Source organism: Anarhichas minor, unplaced genomic scaffold (assembly GCF_050575085.1).
Source record: "Anarhichas minor isolate MPS153535 unplaced genomic scaffold, ASM5057508v1 ptg000014l, whole genome shotgun sequence".
NCBI lineage: Eukaryota > Metazoa > Chordata > Actinopteri > Perciformes > Anarhichadidae > Anarhichas > Anarhichas minor.
Window position 1 is genome coordinate 11,184,549 of NW_027466460.1, and position 19,039 is coordinate 11,203,587.

Sequence of the window (19,039 nt, forward strand, 5' to 3'; positions counted from 1 at the left end):
GTGGTAAACAGATTCATCTTTTTGTCCACAAACTATAAGAGAATAGTGAAAATACCAATCACAATTCCCCTCAGCATGAGGTTACATACTCAGATATCTTTCTTTGTAAGTTAAAAAAGGCAAAAGATGTTCAGTTTACTTACAAGACAAAGAAAAGCAGCAAATGTTTACATTTCAGAAGCTGGAACTATGAAATTTGTGTCATTTTTGCTTTAAAAATGACTCAAACAATCCCCTGATTATCAAAATAGTTGCTGATCAATAAACTAATCATTTCAGATCTGAAATGATTACTTTCTAGAAACAATAGTTTATTGTTTCTTATTATAGATGATCTATTATTATAGATAATACACAGATGGAGCCGGTGTCAGTTCACAACCACAACTGCTGAGTGTATGGCAGTAGTAGCAACTGAAGTCACAAATTGTAATCATTCTGCCTACAATTGTTAATTAATCTATTGATTACATTCTCTATTAATCATATGGTCTATATACTCAATTTTCCAAAGTGCATGGTGATGTGCAGAGTATCTTGTTTTGTCTGATCAGTTTACTATCATAGATGAGTAAGAAAAGTTTAAAATATTCACATTTGAGAAGCTGAAATAAGTCAGTTTATGCCTTTTCTGTTTTTTATGCATATTTTGTATCTCAATTATTACGCTTAAATATGGACTGCATAAGTCCTTAAAGGGCTCAGGGAATAGTAGATGTTAATATTTCCATTTTTCTGATAACTTGGCGAACTCGATCTACCGAGGAATATCATGTGATGGTATCAAAAGATCCAGATCAGACGCTGAATGAACCTCTCGGTGGGATTGTTTTGGTGCGGTATCTGGGATGTACATGTGCATGTGTTGGGGTGCAGCTCATTTTGTCCAGACATCATTTTTGGTCACATAGCATCTTTAATACCACCATTATAATAATTAGGATATCAAAAGTATCGAGTATACATACATCATTTGCATTGCGGTACACAAATCTGAGCTGATTTATGTTTTTATATCTTTCATTCGTTGTTCTCAGGATCAACTTTTATTGTCTCGACATTGTGCTGACATTGAATTGTCCTGAAGAACTTGACGCTATTTCAGGAAGGAGAACATTTAATTGGACATGTATTGTTAAGTAATATAAAAAGTTTTTTTTTGATATTTCCAAATGTAACTTGAATCCTATAGTCTACTACTTTCCAATACCAATAGTCAATAATCTTGATATAAGCCAAACTAGAGTCCATGTCACCAAAAATCAAAGTACTTCAGGTAGGTTTCTTCACCTACGTTGGTCTTGATATTCTGTAGTTTTTCTTCTCTTTTTTGCAGTAAAGTTCTTGAAGCTGTGGGAACAGTCTCTTGAAGCCATGCCTGTTTATATAACAGTCCCAGTAAATGGATTCTCAGGAGTCTGAAGATGTGTGTGTGTGTGTGTGTGTGTGTGTGTTTGTGTGTATTGGTTGAGGAAAGTGAGGGTCAAAATGGTGAAACACCTCACTTCCTCCTCCACCACCACCGTTCATGGTCTCGGTCTGTGCTGCCTGTCAGACGCTGGTGATGGAGGCCAGGCAGTTCGATGACTTCTGGAGTTTCTCAGGCTGTGTGGTGGGGGGTTCTGGGATGGCGCGAAAGCTGAATGGCAGTCCGATACTACTCGTGCCGATGTGGCCGGGGCTCAGCGCTGGATTCTGCCGTCTATTGCTTTCCACGATGCTGGATGTGTTGGATGCAAGGCTCTCACGCGTTCTGCACAAGAGACAACAAGAAGTCAAGTGTTTGCTTTCAAAACGCAGATCTCACATTGTGCATCTCACATTGTGCATCTCATAAGGTGTGCTTGGCTAGAAAGAAGAATATCAGTGAAATAAATGGAAGCAATTTGCAGAAGATTTTGCAGACTGAAGAAAAACGCCGATGAATTGTAGTTACTGAGAATGATAATAATAATAATAATTCCAGGTTTCCTCCCATTATAATCCCAAAAGTTTTCAGTCATTCATCCAGGAAAAAAACCTAAAAAATCAAATGTAATAAAGCAACTTTGAGTCTGAGTAGAAGCCATAACCATATATAAAGTTGATCATTAATTAAATCATATTTATATCATATTAAATCATATTTAGCACATGCTTCATGTTGTGTAAATTGCAAATTTTATATTATCTATTCCTCATATTTAATATATTTTAGCCCAACATTTATGTTTGAAGAGTAATCTTTCTTAGGAACTTACATATGTATCATTTTTTATAATTAATTCTATTAATTTTCCACATGACGATTAGCCGGTGGAAAGCCTGTATAATGTCTTCTGTGGCTCTGATGGAGGCGTTCTAAAATCCAGATGATGTCATCAGGGTTATTTTCCCTCAACTTTAACTGAGAATGTTTTGACAGAAATCTTGTGTTACAAAAAGGAGAGTCTAAGGACAGACGCTATTTAGTTTCATTATGGGAAGTGTCTCATTCAGCGTATTTCGAGTTTAATCCAAACTAGGCAATAGAAGTCAGGATATCTTTAATTTGACTTTTCTTTTTATTAAATCTGCCCAACAACTTTCTGGAAGTGCAGTATTCAACTGGTGGAGATCTCTATCTGGCAACTGGTTGATCGTGTTTTAAATGGTTTACAAGTGATTCACCAATGTTAAACGGCAGCAGTGAGTTCGTGTTTTACTCAAGGAGCAGCTAGCTGGTACGTTTGTTTGTCTGATAAACAGATGTTTGCAGATGTTGGTATGAAGCTTCAACGATTCATTTCATGTTGATGCATTTTATGGATCATTTACTTCAGCAGTTTTTTCTGTACATAACAAAAAACTGTGTCTGTCATCTGAAGTTGAAGCAAAGGTTGATAAGCCATTTGTTACAATCAAGATGAAGGAAATAAAACAAAGACACTGCAGTGTCACAGCTGTGTGCTTTAAATACGATTCCAGTTATCCATACACCAACCAACAGAATTAATATAATTAATAAATTATTGGTAAACCAAAGAGTTATTTACTGTTCAGCATGCAAGTGGTGGTTATGGTGTTTTTTTGTGCAGATTTTAAAATTCGTAATAAAATAATAGGTGAGAACGTGCTCTACACATCATCGGCTAACCCCACAGCAAAGTTCAGGCTCGAAACTTATGAAGTGTGCGAATGACAACACTGAACACTTCTTATAGAAAACAATTTGTTCTGTTTTAGCTGGATTTCACAACAAGTAAGAAATGTTTGTTAAAGTAGGAAACTGGTCCTTCTCACGGTTTTACATTTTATCTGATTTTAAATAGCAGCATTGGGACACATCACGGAGAGCTGCTCTTAAAATAGCCCAAAAAATATAATATAAATATAGAATACAGATATACACTCAGCGTCCACTTTTTTAGGTACACCTGTACAATGTGATGTAATCAAACCTCAATAGTTAAAATGTATTCTTTCACCAAAAACATTATGAACTTCTTATAGATTGTATTGGATTCAATTATATTCAACAGGTGTACCTAATAAAGTGGTGTGTAGATGTAAAGACCTGAATTTGTTTGTGAATGCATCAACCTCTATAGTTCAATCTACATCCATATATCAACATCCAGTTTGACAGCAATCCAGATGTTTGTGTTCTTCTTGATTTTGACCTCCCCCGCTTAGACTTAACATTTTAAGAGCAAACTGTAAAGAAAATGGTGTCAGATGATGGTACATTCATGACTGTTCATTTGAGCACATACCTGGGGGAGTTGAATCCACTGTCCACCGTGACACTGCTGCTGTCCATGCTGTCCAAACGGGCAGAGTGGGCTGACTTCTGGCTGCTGCTGTTCTCCGTCTCCTTGGGGCTGAGTAAGGTCAGATTGGTCTCCAGTTTCCGCTGCAGATCATGGTCCTTCTGCCGCTCCAGTAACCACTGCATGGTTCCCTCCCCACCACCACCACCACTGCCTCCGCCATTACCGCCCACTTCCCCATGGTCCTCGTTGTCCTCTGCTGTCGCCAACTCTTTGTGCGAGTCATCCTCTGCCTCTTCCTCTTCCTCATCATCTGATACATTATAATAGTCAAAGGAGGCGGAGGGGACTGTTGGCTCTAAGCAGCTCTGTAAAACTGCCGGTGACGCTGAGGAAGTGGCTGAATTGGAAGGCTGCTGGGGCTCAGGATTGTCTAGGGCCTCTGTTGATTTGGCATGTGAGGCTTTCCGCAATGTGCCGGACTTGGTGTAGCTGCTGTCCACGTAGCCTGTGGACAAGGCATTGTGTGGAGGTTTGAACAAAGTGTCCTTGCTGAAGATCTCTTTCCTCTTGATCACCATACTGCCTCCTCCCCCTCCCGGATCTACATTGTGTTGGTGTGGCGTCAAACGGGCATTTTGCACCGGCTCCGGCGTCTGGCTTGGCGTCAGTCGCACTGAGCCGTTCTGTCCCTTTGCTGCCGACAAGTCCTCTTTGTACTCCATCGTGTGAGGAGAGGTGAGGTGAGGCGTTTGGCGGTCAGCCGGAGAGCCCTTTCGGAGTCCCCCTGATGAGGTTAATGTGTCATATTCTGATTTTGCCTGAGGCGAAGGGGCAGTTAGGATTGTTTCATTTGACGTATTGCACTGGAAGTACTCATCTGCTGAGGGCTTAGGAGAAAGTCCCATTAGCTCATTGTACGATGGCAAGCTGTCTCTGCTTTTGTTCCTCTCCATCGTACTCCGGATCCTTGACTCGTCCAAACTCCCTTTCCCCAAATCAGGCACATTAAAATCAGAGTGGAACTTAGCAGCAGACAACATGATCCTTGAGTAGTGGGAGGACTTCTGCGTGGCGCGCAGGGTGCCGTCATCAGTGTAGTAATGACTACGCTCCTCCAGAGTGGGGTCAAAGTCTTCTGGCACCCCCAGTGACGGGCCCTTGAGGGAGTTGTCCATGGACCGAGAGCGTTCCTTAGCTTGATCTGACCTATCGTGACGCGACTTCCTGTCCTGATTGTGACTGTGACTTCTTTGCACTCTGGACTGGCACGTCCCGCGCGACGGCTCTGGGAAGGGCATCTCCGTCCGTCTCTTGGCGAGCTCCCCAGACACGTCCCACTCGGGAGTAACCGGGCAGTACGATTCGGTAATGTTGGGGTTGCTATGGACCAGGTACGTTGCGCCTCCACTTCGTCTGCGCTCCACGGTGTACATGGCCTCCCGAGGCGAGCGAACTAACGAGTGGCTAAAGAAGCGGTAATCCCTTTCCATGAACAAAAGGTCCCAGTTTGAACCCTCAGACGGGTCTCCCCTGGAGGTTCGGGGCTTGCTGTGTGAGCGGGACTTCCCATGTAGGGCCCTCCTGTGGCCCCTCCCCCTCCTGCTCCGTGCACTGTGCTGGGCTGAGGAGCCTGCCTTGTTCTTTTGCGTACGCTCCTCCTCCAGCCTCTTCATCACAGCCGTGTGCCTTGCCACATTCTCCACCGATAGGTCAGGGTTTATTCGGCGGATTATCTCCATCTCCACCTCGCGGGGAATGGCCGTGGTTGGCACCTCCTCGTCACGAAGAGGCCACTCCTCTGGGGGGAACTGGCCTGAGAAGGTGGCCAGCTGTCGCATTTTGTCCTTCTTGAAACTCAGCCTGAAGAGCCTGAGGCCGAACCTTTTGGATTGCTTCTCGCCGCTTCCACCGCCACCACTTCCTTCTTTCTTTTTGGTCAGAGTGTCACTTTTATAAGGGAAAGAAGTAATGCTTTTGCTCTTATCAGCGGGCTCTTGAGGCGGCGGTTGCTGGGCAGGAGGGGAAGTGGGAAGAGGGGGATAAGGGTACGACGGAGGTTCTCCTCGGTGCTCCTTGGTTGACGTGCTTGGTGGAGGTTCCCCGCCATTGTGATCCTTGGGGGGCTTACTTTGATAAGAATCTCCCCTGTGCTCCTTTGGTGACTTACTACTGTGAAGTCTGGACGAGTCTTCGCGATAGGAGTTGTACGAGTCACTGTGATTCTTGCGAGGAGGCCTCTCTCTCAGGCAGCCAGGTGTAGATGGTGTTACGTTGCCAGACTGAGGCGAAGTGCATTGCTGAGTTTGCTGCTGCTGTTGTTGCTGCTGTGATTGTTGCGTTTGGCGCTCTTGCAGCCGATCATCCAGGTGATACCACTTGTTGTTGGTTCTGATGAGGGAAGGAGTAATAAAGTAGGTCTGGGGGGTGACAATGAAGTAGCCCTCTGGAGTTGGGTAGATCTTCCTCTCTCGCACCAGCATGTTCAGGGTATGTCGCAGAACCTCTGAGCTGGGTGTAGGCACGCCTGCAGGAGACACAGATCAGAAGCACAAATACATTTCACATACATTTTGTATTTACAATACATTTGTTCAAACACAGGACATTTTGAATAATGTTTCTGAGCATAGAGACCATTTGGAGACAGTTAAATAATCAAAATTAAAAGATTATAGTTGAAGAAAAAATGTGGAACTTCCATGATGTTTCAGTCACCCAATGCATGTGTAATCAATTAAAATCTAAATTGAACATATATAATCTCACCAGAGGCAAGAATTAGGGGTGAAAGATGGGACTGCGTGAGGATTAATTTTTTTCAGAACTTTAAAAAAAGACAAATAATTAATTTGAAGATCCAACTACATTGAATTGTTTCCCATAAATTCCTCATCTTAATAAATAAAATAGCATATTCTGCATCTTCTTATTAAAAAAAACGTCTTTCACGTTTTATATAATGTTCATGTGGAGTGAAATTTTCAAACCAAAGTCGCCTCGTTTTTCATGGATCTCAGAGATATATTGCAGATGTATTGTGCCACATGTCTCTAAAACTAAGCTTGACATATTCATATTCATGTTTGGAAACATTATGATCTCACTAGAAGTTAAGCTAAACTTGCATTGGTTTGAATTTAGCTTGGCAGCACATGAATAAATAAATGAACAGACCCACTGGTGGGTACATCACATTAACATCTATTCATTGTTTGAATGTTTTGAACATTGAATGTTTCCTTCTATTTTAAAATAAACAATTCAATTAATATAAATGTCAAATGTTTTTAATTCTCTAGAAAATGATAAATGATTGTCTGCATCTCTTTAAAAACCTGTAGGTGAGTTTTACATATTAGAAAAGCATTTTTATTTTTTATAATTTGTTAGCTAACCTGATTTTACTAATTGCCAATTACCACAGCTCACACAAATCCTCAGACATCTTAAGTAATGTCCGTGACTTGTATACTATAAAACTGATACCATGATCTAAGATTTAATGTGTAAAAACAAACTGAATAAACTTAACACTCATTCCTAGAGGACTCCTGAGGATATTTTAATCAGTCACCGCAAGAGCTTAGCTTGTATAAATGACCAAATCAACATTACAAGTAGTCAATTTTCAACATCATTCATTACCTTTGTCTAGCATGGTCTTGTGTTGCCTGACATTACATCACCCCTGTGTGTTTTTCCACAGCAATGATGCAACCTATAAGATCGACTCCTTTTCACTGAGGCGTCATATCGAAATAGAGATAAATTTGAGGGACATGCTTCCCATTCCCAAATTTGACCGACAACTCGGTTACACAGTGGTAAAAGCTGTGCTTTTAAACAGTGTTTCGATACATTTTAGGATTTCATTTTTTTATACATTTTAGTACAGAAGAAAATAACAATTTTAAAACATTACATATATTCAACCCATTAACCCATTGCAACGAAGCAACAGTTTGGACTCAGTAAAAAACAGATAATAGTATTTTTAAAAAGCTGGGACATCTTTGTTTTGTGCTTATATAATTTGCCAAAAGATAGTTTAAATTTTTTTGTAGTGGGGTTGTATGAGGTATTCATCCATAGTCGGCCTATTACCTACAGCAGATGGTAGTCAGCACGGCTGAAGTTTGTAGAAGCAGACAAGAGTACCAGCACGGGAGCAGAGCAATGTACTGCTAAAACACATTTTAACTTCTTAAAAGAAAGGCCTACCTAAAAAAAACATCAGCTTAAGTGTATGCTATATTTAGAATATTTTCAGATGGGGAACTGAACTGAAAGGGAAATTTATCTATACTGCTTTTGTCAACAGAGTCTCGTGGTTTTGAAGTTCAATTCCCCATCAAACAGGGCTGTCTGACAGCAAGATAAAGCTGAGATAATATTCTAAATATAGCATTTACGTAAACAAATATTGATTCATTTTAAAGTTTTTAAAGTGGGCCTTTCTTTTAGGTTGTTAAATTCGTGTTGCTGCTGCCCCCGTCCACAGCAGTGTATTGGTTTGCTCCTGTGCGGGACGACCGCCGTCTACTGTAGATAACACACTGACCATGGATAACTACCTCATACAACCCCACTTCAAATAATCTGAACTATGCCTTCATGGAGAGATAATAATAATATGATTAGATTTTTTATTTATAATAAGAGGAAATGTGCTACTTCCATGATGCCACTGAATTAATATTTAAAAATGAATACTGGTCTGGTTGAGGTTCTTCAAATCACTCTAACAACATAATGTGTTCATAGACAAAGTCCTATAAATAAATGTGTATTATATCGCTTGTGAATAAAACCGAACACCGAATATGAGTAGAGAAAACGAAGAGGAGAATGGCACAGGGAGCTGAAGTGTTTTTCTACATTTTAGACCTGTATTTATTTCTCAAATTTAGGGCTGCATGTCTTTTAAAAAAAATAAAATGTAGGAAAATAGTGAAAAATGTCCGCTAGCTTTCCTCAACGGGATATCTTCAAATGTATTATTTTGCCGAGACAGAAGTCCAAATTCCAAAGGTATTCTGTTTACACATATAGTAGAGAAAAGCAACAAATCCTCACATCTGAAAAGCTGCTTGAAAAATGACTTAAAATAAGTCGATTATTAAAATATGGGCAGATTTATTGATTGCTTAATTGACTAATTGTTTCATACCTATCCCCGTTGAAACATTGATGTTGCTTGCAAGATTTGACAGGATGAAATATCTCAATACTCAATCACTGAAATGCGTCAGAGCCCTGAGGTGAGATCAATAGATGTTTAATGCATTTATATATATATATATATATATACCATTACTTTGCTCTTTGAACCTGGCGTGTATAAAATGAAATTGATTTTAATAAATAACAAATCAGGAGTTAATAAACCAGGTATGACACATGCACAGATGTATATGTATTCAAAAATCCGTTTCTGCATGCTTTGTGCGGTCCTATTTTTTGAAGAAGGAGGTCAGAGGAGCGTACCTGGGAAGCTGGCAGTGAGGTGCTCCACCAGAGCCTCCTGGTTGACCGGCTTGTGGGCAGAGTTCATAGCAGAGATGGCCAGGCACAAGATCTCCCCCAGCGGGATGAACTGTGACTGGCTGATAGGTGACATGCTGATCGGAGACACGTCACCTGCAGGAGGAGGAGGAGGAGGCACAACTGTTAGATCATGAATGAACAGCAGGCGCAGCGTGTGAAGCTATGATGTAATGGTCAAACAGCAGCAGTTTGCATGCTGCCTTCGAACAGCTCCACCCCTCCTCTCTGTGCTTCCTTTAGCCCCTCGTTCCTCCCGTTTCTCGTAGGTTAGCATAACGAGGCAGCTGCTGCTGCAGCAGCCGTAGCGCGAGATCACCTGAGTCTTCGCAAACGTCGCTATTCATTTCACATGATCTCACGCACGGATAAAGGATGCTTACACAATCAAACCCAACACATTTTGATTTGAACAAAACATAACTGACTTTAGCGCCACATTGACGGCTTACACACAGACATTCTCTGTAGCCTTTGTTGAATTAAGCTGGCTTTGCCGTCAGCAGTAGTGAGTAGTGAGATCATCCTACAACCAGACCGCCCAGCTTCAAGCCCCTCTGAGAGCAAACATCTGCCCTGCTTAAAGGTTGTAAAGCAGCACACTGAATCCATCGCTGCAGCACCTTTGCTGTAGCTGACCCTGTCCTCTGACCTAAACCTGCTGATCGATAGAGGGTTACGCGATAAAATGAGAAAATATACTACCGAAGCCTCCGTCTTTGATTTTTAACCTTACATTAAGTCTTCCGATGTGGACGGATAAACAGACGAATTAATGTCGCCTCATTGATCGCAGTTTTAAGTGTTGTGATCATTTTACTACCTACACTTCTTTTACCTGAGCTGAAATGTGTGCAGGGCCCTGCCTCCTCACCACACTCAACGGAACGGTCAGTGAAGCAACACGATGACGTTATCTCTGCTTAGTATCACAGCCCCCTAAGCTTTATGTGGCTTTACGAGGCTTTACTCCTTTTAGTCAACATGAGGAAAGCTGGATCCCCGTCCTGTGCTTGTGTAGTATGGGAATGAGTTGTCGTATTTATTCCACATCTTACAATGAAGCAACAAAGACGGCAGAAAGATATATGCAATATCTATAATAAAAAGGGACAGAACCGATGAGATTTTCTCGGTAAAGACATTAGTTCATGATGAGAGATGGCCCAGAAGACCTTTTGTAATATCAACAAACACAAAATATGAACCTGACACTAAAAGGGGTGATGCCACTGATGTATTGTACAAGTTTTTTGACGGTATACAAAATTTGTAAGTGATGAAACATAGGTCAGTAAATATGAAGGAGATGGGAATAATATGTCAGGAAGTAAAATGGTTATTTGGACCCACAGAAATACAGTTTTGAATTTTAAAATGAGCCAAATGAGTGTCCAGTATCCAAAGTATTTCTTCTCTATTTCAGTTTGACCTCACTTGATACATTAGACATTACGAGTAATGAAGTTGCCATCATTTCCTACTTGATAGTACGAACATTTTGTCCATTTCGAACTCAAATCAAACTGTCTTTGCTCTGCGTAGCGAGAGGGTGGAGCCTCAGTTGGTGGGAGTGTCAAAGACTCACCTGGCGCACGATAACTCGGTGGGGACGGAGAGAAATGAGGAGCAGGAGGGGGAGGAAGATGCTGCTTCTGCACACGGATGTCTTTCTCACCACGGGAGAGATTGTGCTCCAGCGGGCGCTCGGTATGCTCCGAGCTGGGCCAGGGCCGCCGCAGATTGCTGCTGCGGTTCTTCTTCATCGTGACCCCTTTACCAGGTGGCCTTCACCCCCCGGGGGCTGGGATAAGGTGGTGGGAGAGGGGGGAGAAGGGGGAAGGGGAGGGAAGGGGGAAGGGGGAGGGGGGTGTGTGCAGGGGGAGGTCGACCAACCTCAGGCTCAGTGCCTCCCCCGCATCAGTAAGAACGTCCCGCTAGAGCGATCACACACCAGACATGGCAGGAACCAGTGTGCGCCTTCACACGCATACACACGTCTCATTTACATCCACGAGCAAGCTACAAGCGACTGTGTTCGCACTGTGGGTGGTTGTCATAGGCTGCTGGGCTCTCCCAGGCTGATCTGGAGCGATGGCAGCAGCGGCTAAGGTGCAGGTGATTGCGCGAGGCATCACCCTTTCATCGACATCAGTCCCAGCCACCATTTGTAGCATCCCCATTTGCATGCGTAGGGAGGCACATTACGTAGCCGCTCTGATGTGGGAGGAGGGAGCGGGAGAGAGGTGGGGGGGGCAGGGGTAGAGATGAGGGAAATGGGGCATTGGAAGCAAGGAGGACGGTGTGGAGAGATTTCAGTGGAGGTTTTGGGATCCGCTTGTTCCTTTTGAGTAGTCGGTAACAGGGGAAGAAAGGAGGGGATAGATGGATGGTCAAATATTCAAAGCTTAAGAGGCCCAGTCTTCGACAACAGCTCAATTCACCACAGGAGTGCTCGGCCGATCCCCGGAAAACAAAAGAGCCCACTTAAAAAAATAAAATAAAAGCTCCATTCACCCTAATGGGCAGTGAAACCTCAATAGTATGCAAAGCACCGGAGACGCCACGTTCACCTCCATCTTTATCCGATCAAGCACAAGACCCCATCGTCCTTTCGACAACAGCACACCAGGAGAGGGTGGGGAGAAAAAAATGGAGAGCATAGAAATAAATAAATAAAATTTCAAGAATAGAAATCCACCGTTTCCCGCAATCCAACGGAAGAAGCTCCCAATTCTATCGGCGTAGCATCCATTCATTTAACAGGGGGGGATGCAAACTCCAGTCAATGGCAAATCTCTTTCAACGCTAATGCTGCAGCTGCTCCCAGCACCTCCAGGAAGGGTGTGTGAGTATGTGTGTGTGTGTGTGTGTGTGAGAAAGTGTGTATGCGCGCATCCGCCTGCTGCGCGCGATTCTGCGTGAGCATGCATGCGTCTGTGTCTGGGTGATTGAGGCTGAGGGGAGGGGAGGAGAGGATGCAAGAGAGGGAGAGAGAGATTGAGGACATGCATACGGCAGAGAGGAGAGCAAATATCAACAGCTCGAAACACACACACAGGAACAAAATAAATATATATATATATATATATATATATTCAGCCATCAGATGTTGTCCGGGGAATAGCTCAGGCTCTGAATCTTTGGCTGAATTTCCATCCTCGCCCTCCTTTCTCTCGTGTTCCCTCACCCTCTGCTCTTGAAGGATGAGGGGCCCCTTAAACCACCATCCGTCCTCTTTTTGCATCTCACCTGAAGCTAAAGACTTGACAGGGCCACAACCAAAGGGAACCATTTTACAGCGTCCAGATTTTGTGTGTGCGTGATCAGTGCTTTCCACCGGTTGATTCAGTAACTTAATACCGTGCGGAGCTGTCAGTGAAAAAGAAAAACCCCAAAGCATCCCCTTAATCACATCCAGAGTGGCAGCTCCTGCTAGCTGCAGACTCCTGCTGACTCACATGTGTGGAGTGTGAATGGACGGTTGGAGGGACAGAATAAGGAGCAAAGTGAGAGGGCAGGACAGGCCACGGGTGGAGGAGGAGGAGGAGGAGGAGGAGGGGGGTGGCGGTGTCACAACCAATCTGCTCCAGTTCACTGATACCAAAGAGAAAGAGGAGAGGAAGGGAAGGAGGGGTGAGGAGGAGGAGGGAGAGCGACACCACGCCAGCCATTTTATTTCTCAGTAGTACTGCAACAGCCTTTGTTGCCATGACGACGCAAGCCGATGATCTCATAGCTGTTACCTTTTTGAGTGCTGTTCCCTTAAAGAGCCAGTTACTCCAGATAGAAGCAGACAGACGCCACAGAGACGGGGGGGGGGGGGGGGGGGGGGGGGGGGACTGAGCTGTCAGTTTGTACGGACATAAAATACTCCTGCATCGCTGCTCGACACATTGAGGTCCTTCCAACACTTGTCTTACAACTATTACACTGACTGTGAGAAATAAGTGGCAAGATGTCCTGATAATAAGAAGGCATTTTATGAGGCCACGTATCCACAGTCACAACAAGATATCCTATAAAATGTCCTAATCCCTCCAAATGTGAAGCGATTAGAGTCGGGACGATTAGTCGATTACTTTGTTAGTCGGTCGACAGAAAATTAATTGGAAACAATTTTGATAACTGAATAATTGTTTTTCATTATTCAAGCGACAATGCCTAAAACATCCACTGGTCATATGTGAGGATCGAATACTTTTTCGGGGTGAATATAGAAAAACATTTGAAGAACTACAATGGACATTTTTCACTATTTTCTTACATCTTGCTGACAAAAAGACGTAATTGAGGAAATATCAGAAAATGTATCAATAACAGACTTAAGGCAGCTCAATAGGCATTTAGCTAATGCATGTTATTAATGTGTAGCATTATTGTAAGCGTGTTAACATGCTCACAACGCTGATGCTAGCACTTTGATGTTTAACAGGTATAATGTTTGCCATGTTGACAGTCTTCGCATGTTAACATTCGCCAATAAGTACTGAACACAAAGTGCAGCTGAGTTGGTTAGTTTTAGCAGGTGTATGGTGAAAAGTATTAGAAAAAAATGTAAATTGTGTCCTGATGATGGTGTTAAAATGAAAAGTCAGTGGATTGTAACATCCATAGAGCCGTCGCTAAGAATGTTACACAGTATTGGAATCTCATTAAAGGTTGTTCTAGCTGTGTGTTGAATGTCTTTTAGGTGAAGTACATCAACTCATCGTAAGACTGGATTTGTCTAAAGGCATGTGTTACCAATAAATGATCAATAGAATGTCATTAATGTAATACCACATGCAGGATAAATCCAACACAGATGTTGCATTGATAGTACTATCCTGTTGTACAACACACTAGTTCTGAGCTTTAAAGGATTTGTGGCCTGCTACAAATCCATCCAACTTCCTTGCAAACAGGACCATTTTTGCCGGTGGTCTGCCCTCCAGTGGAACATTTAGGACAACACACGTCTTTTTCGCAGTAAGCTCTTAAGGCCAGACACCGAATAAAGAGACAAAAGACGTTTCACCACAGCCCACAGCCTACATAACACATCTGACATTAAGATATACGGCAACAAATCTCTCCGCTGCGTTTAACATTTCCTCCAAATTCTCCACTGGGACCCTCCCTTTCCTTCCAGAGGAGACCTCTGCTACAGCAGGGAATGCAGTGCCGTAGTCGGTGCTTTCCTGCACAAATGCTCCACTTTTCCTTCCTTAAGAGCACACGCACTCCTCCTAGTCCATTGTTTGTATCCTGCTAACGGATACAAAGTCCCTCGGTTAATCAGATTTGAATTGTCGGTATTAAAAACCACTTTGTTTCCACACAGCTGAAAATCCACAACTTTAGTCTAAATGTTGTAATCCAGCTACTTTTCGGCTCTAATCAAACACTCCCGGGCAGTTTGGTGGATAATCTGCATTATATAAACATGTAGCACTTGTATGTGAGTAATGTGCACAACTGTATAAGTTTACAAATCCCACATCAAAATAGCATTTCACAACAGCTACATGACTTCAGCCATCTAAGACGTAAAGAAAATTTGAATTGTCTAGATTTATTTATTCAATAATGGAGATTTTAATCCATTCCTGTTTCCCTCCAGCCTGTCTGTTAGTTTTTATCCTACAGACAAAAAACTTTTCAGATGCATTCAAGTGTCCAAAATCTTGTTAATAAAAGACAACATTGTTGCATGATTTTGCAAGTATACATTATTCCAAATGCTGACCATCTACACTCACAGCTAATGAACAGCATCATTTGTCTGAACTTTGTTTGAACTTGTCTCGTAAAGTCAAATAAGTCACGCAGCAACTTGCAGCCCATACTAGAAAATCAACACTGCAGTAGTTGTTTTTATCTGTATATTATTATCATTACTCATAGACATAAAAACTAAACAACACCCCTAAAACATTGTTGCATGCCAGAGTTCTTTCAGGTGATCTCAAAGAGGCCAGATGGTTGAAATGTAACTCTTGCTTGAATTCAAATGAGCTTACTATTCAAGTAAAGATTGATTATGCTGACCAGTAATGTGGTGGCCACATCCCCGTTGCATGCAGCGCAACTACAACACTAAATGACTTTTCACCGTTTGGTCCCGTTCCAAGTTAATTATCCGATAGACCGTGGGTTTATTGGTGAAAAATATATCAGTAGCTCATCTGCATGTGGACCAACAGCCTATAAACTGTGTTGGTTTTGGCATTATAGAGTCTGGTGAGTTATTAGCTATAAGACAAACATTCCACAGCTTATCTGTGTTTGCTCCAGTGGTGTCAGTGAAGCTACGTCACTTCCTGTGACAGATGGACTCGGAAAATAAGCATCTTTAAGATTTACCTTTTGGACTGTAACGTACCTTTTTCAGTCAATACAATCAATGTCTAGCAGCTCAATGTAGACACCTGATAACATGAAAGGAGCTGTAGAAGTGTTTGAACGGACAATACACACTAAAATCAACCGTTCAGTCGGAACAATGAAGAGTCTGGTCAGTGTTGAGCCGGAGCAGTAGGTGCTACAGGCTGACTTGAGACAAATTGTTTGATCCCAAAGTTTGAGTTCAAATATCTGTGAAATTACAGACAGATACTGTTACACATCTGCTGGAAACGATGCTAATGAGAACAGATAGTGTGTTAAAAAAATCAGCAAAGTTGCAGGCCGTTAAACCTAAACAATGAGCTGAGATGAGGGGAACTGCAACTGCATGACACCATGGCACTTTGGGCAACCTTTGTTGTATTTAAAAATGTGCTATACAAATACATTTTGATTGATTGATTGATTGATAAAAGTTCATCACTTTGTTATGATGGTCGCGTGCTTCAAAAAACAATAAGCCTGAAAGATGCTAAAATGCTCTGTTGAGTTAAAGGGAACTGCAAAATTTTGGGGTGACAACTGTTTTCGGATTTGTCACGACAAGCAACACCCAAACTCATCTGACCCATCGTTAAAATAAAAAAATTGATGAGTGCAGCATACATGAGTTATAGCCTTGTCAGGAGAAGATGAGTACGAGTGTGGGAATGTTGAGCTGGAGTAGTACTGGGCCCGAGTCCCGTCTCCTCTTTGTGAACGAGTGAACTGCCTGATGTGAAGCAGCCGAGGTTAGATGCTGCCTAAATGCATCGGACTAGCTGCGACTGGTTTCATGCAACCTGTCTTGACTCACAGAGGGAGTAAACGATGATCTATAAAAAGCTCAGGGGAAAGTATTTTCACTCACTATCATAAATAAGGAGAGTCGTATTAGGTTTAATACCAATCAGCACATTCTGACACGTTGGTTGACTAAAGAAGAATCTTTAGAGTTGTCTTTTTCACGTTTGGTTATTTGTTACTTGAGCACACCTAATTATCATTTGAAGGGTGCGCTTCAGAACTTTAGAGTCTCTCTGAGAAGGTTGGTGTCTGTAACTTCAGTTTGTTTTGCAGTTTATTCCAGTAGCAATGGTCACAATACCTGAAACTAGTCTTCCCCAGTTCAACAATATTCAAGGTGCGCAGCTATTGTTTTTTTTATTGTTCCAGGATTTTACGTGGTGAAAATCTGAACCCTGAAGTTAGTTCAAGTGTTTAGGGTGTCAAGTCTGAGAGCAGTCAAGTCCATGTCCTCTTTTTTTGTGACTTAAGTCTCATGTCTACAGCTCTGGACTGACGTATACGGTGTAAATGGAAATACTGCTAAATGGTGCAATGCATGTTAATATGACCAACCAGAGTTTAAATTTAAAGTTGAAATCACTTTATTTGTGTCATCTAGTCTTCTTCTGACAGACTCTGTGGTCATTACATGTCATTGTCACTGCACACTTTATTTATTGTTAACACTAAACTTTCTAAACGCTCGCTTTTACTGCTAATTTGTGCAACTTATTTAAAATATTTTTTACTGGTGGATGAGTTGGTCGGCATGGTTTTGTGGCCATGCTGCAGGCTGCAGGCCACATTTTTCCCATGCAAAAAGAAAACAAGTGGAAAACAACGACTCCTATGCAAGGACTACCTGTGCAACTGCTTCAGTTGAGTGCAATAGCATTAACTTAACATACTCACCTATGCACGTGATGGCAAAGCCCTGAGGGGGTTTGAGGGTCCGTCTTGTCCACCCGTTCCTGAGGACCTGCAGATGAACTTCTTTGCCCTGAATCAGCAGCACATGCTCATCAATCCAGCCGAGGAAGAACATCTCACACAGCGCGTGTGTCAGCGCCTTGTTCCAGAAATGCTGCATGTTTACGGATTTGAAATTCGCGAATACCTCGTAGCCGGAGTGAGGCTGTACCTTCACGGAGAGTGGTGGTGATGGTGATGATGATAGTGGGGAGTCCCCTTCATCTTCTCCGCGAACCCGCGACAGCACCAGAGCCAGAGAGTGCGGAGCGACGGGAAGGGACTTCTCCATTCCTCGTTTCAAGCAAAGTTCACGGTGGTCCGCATGGAAATGAAAGAAAACTTACTGTTTCTTCACTGTAGGAAGTTGTTTTTAGACCAGCGCATGTCTTAACGTTTCTATGGCTGGTGGTCTTAAACGGGTTCAGACATATTAAAGAAATGGACCAAAGAGTAAAAACACGCTGCGCTGCTCCACAGTTTGCAGCACGACGTTATAAAAGTGAAACACAGGTGCTGCATGTAAAATCAGGGATATAAGCAACCTGACACACCGTCCGCAGCAGCCAACTAACCCAATGTCAAAGAGTATTAGGGTCTATTTACAGCGACAAAGAGGCGAGGACTTGTGCTGCGTTCAAGGGCCACACGTAAACTCCCAATGTGAGCCAATGTGTGGAAATTGTTAAACAATGTTATGCTGATCTAATTGTTAACAAAAATAACAATCGATTTGATGTATGACTGAAAACACCAAAGGACGTTCATCAAAGATTTGGCTCCACAACACACTCCAATGGCACAAAGCTGTGGCCAGCAATAAGAAACACCTGCACGATTCAGTGTAAAATCTACTTCAACTTTATTTTCACCAAAGGGACATTTGTTCTACTGCAAGCTCACACAGAACAGACACAGATTTATATATAAAGCATAATAATAATCATATGTAAAACATATTTTAATCAATCAATTAATCGTTATTAAATGATTAATAAAAGTACATTTTCAAGTTTTTGCAAAACTTCCCCCAGGTCACTACGAGTGACAAAAGCAACACAACTTTGATTAGTCCCAAAACGGTCAAGTTAAATTCAGAATTGTCCTTTATTAAATTAGGACCAGAAGGCAACCTCCAGTTCTGAAGAATTCTGCATTCTCTCTACTGACCAGCAGGGGGCGACTCCTCTGGTTGCAAAAATAAGTCTGTTTAGAAGTCTATGAGAAAATGACTTTTAATTCTCACTTGATTTATTACTTCAATAAACATTGTAAACATGGGTTTATGGTCTCAGTCGCTAGTTTCAAGTCTTCTTCAATACAGCATGATGTTAATTTATAAATGATGGTCCATTTAGAGTCAAATAGACCGTAGAGAGGAGTCTATTAGGGCTGATTTCAAACTGTAGTTGGCGTTTTGAGCCATTTACAAATCATGGAATTACCAACACCAGGATTGATGCGTTTCATCACGTAACATTCATATTTTAGTTTATAGCTTAATCTTTAAATCTGAGAATGTATGGCTTAATGAAAACAATCATACAATAAAGCGAATACAATCACATGAGCTAGGAATTATTCAGTATTGTGTATCCTGCAGATTTTATCCCAAGACTATATTCTTAACATTA

At 42.1% G+C, this 19,039-nt stretch overlaps 1 protein-coding gene across 1 annotated transcript; it reads right to left on the reverse strand.

The window, feature by feature from the left end:
• Positions 1-1,534: 1,534 nt before the first annotated feature.
• On the reverse strand, positions 1,535-17,733 carry stox2a (storkhead box 2a). The gene is made up of 5 exons (XM_076091933.1): positions 17,349-17,733; positions 9,222-9,374; positions 5,848-6,258; positions 3,735-5,739; positions 1,535-1,753 (listed from the first exon to the last, which is right to left on the reverse strand). Exons 1-5 carry the CDS (start codon positions 17,695-17,697, stop codon positions 1,552-1,554), a joined length of 3,120 nt encoding a protein of 1,039 aa, XP_075948048.1. The 5' UTR covers positions 17,698-17,733; the 3' UTR covers positions 1,535-1,551.
• Between the last annotated feature and the right edge of the window lie 1,306 nt (positions 17,734-19,039).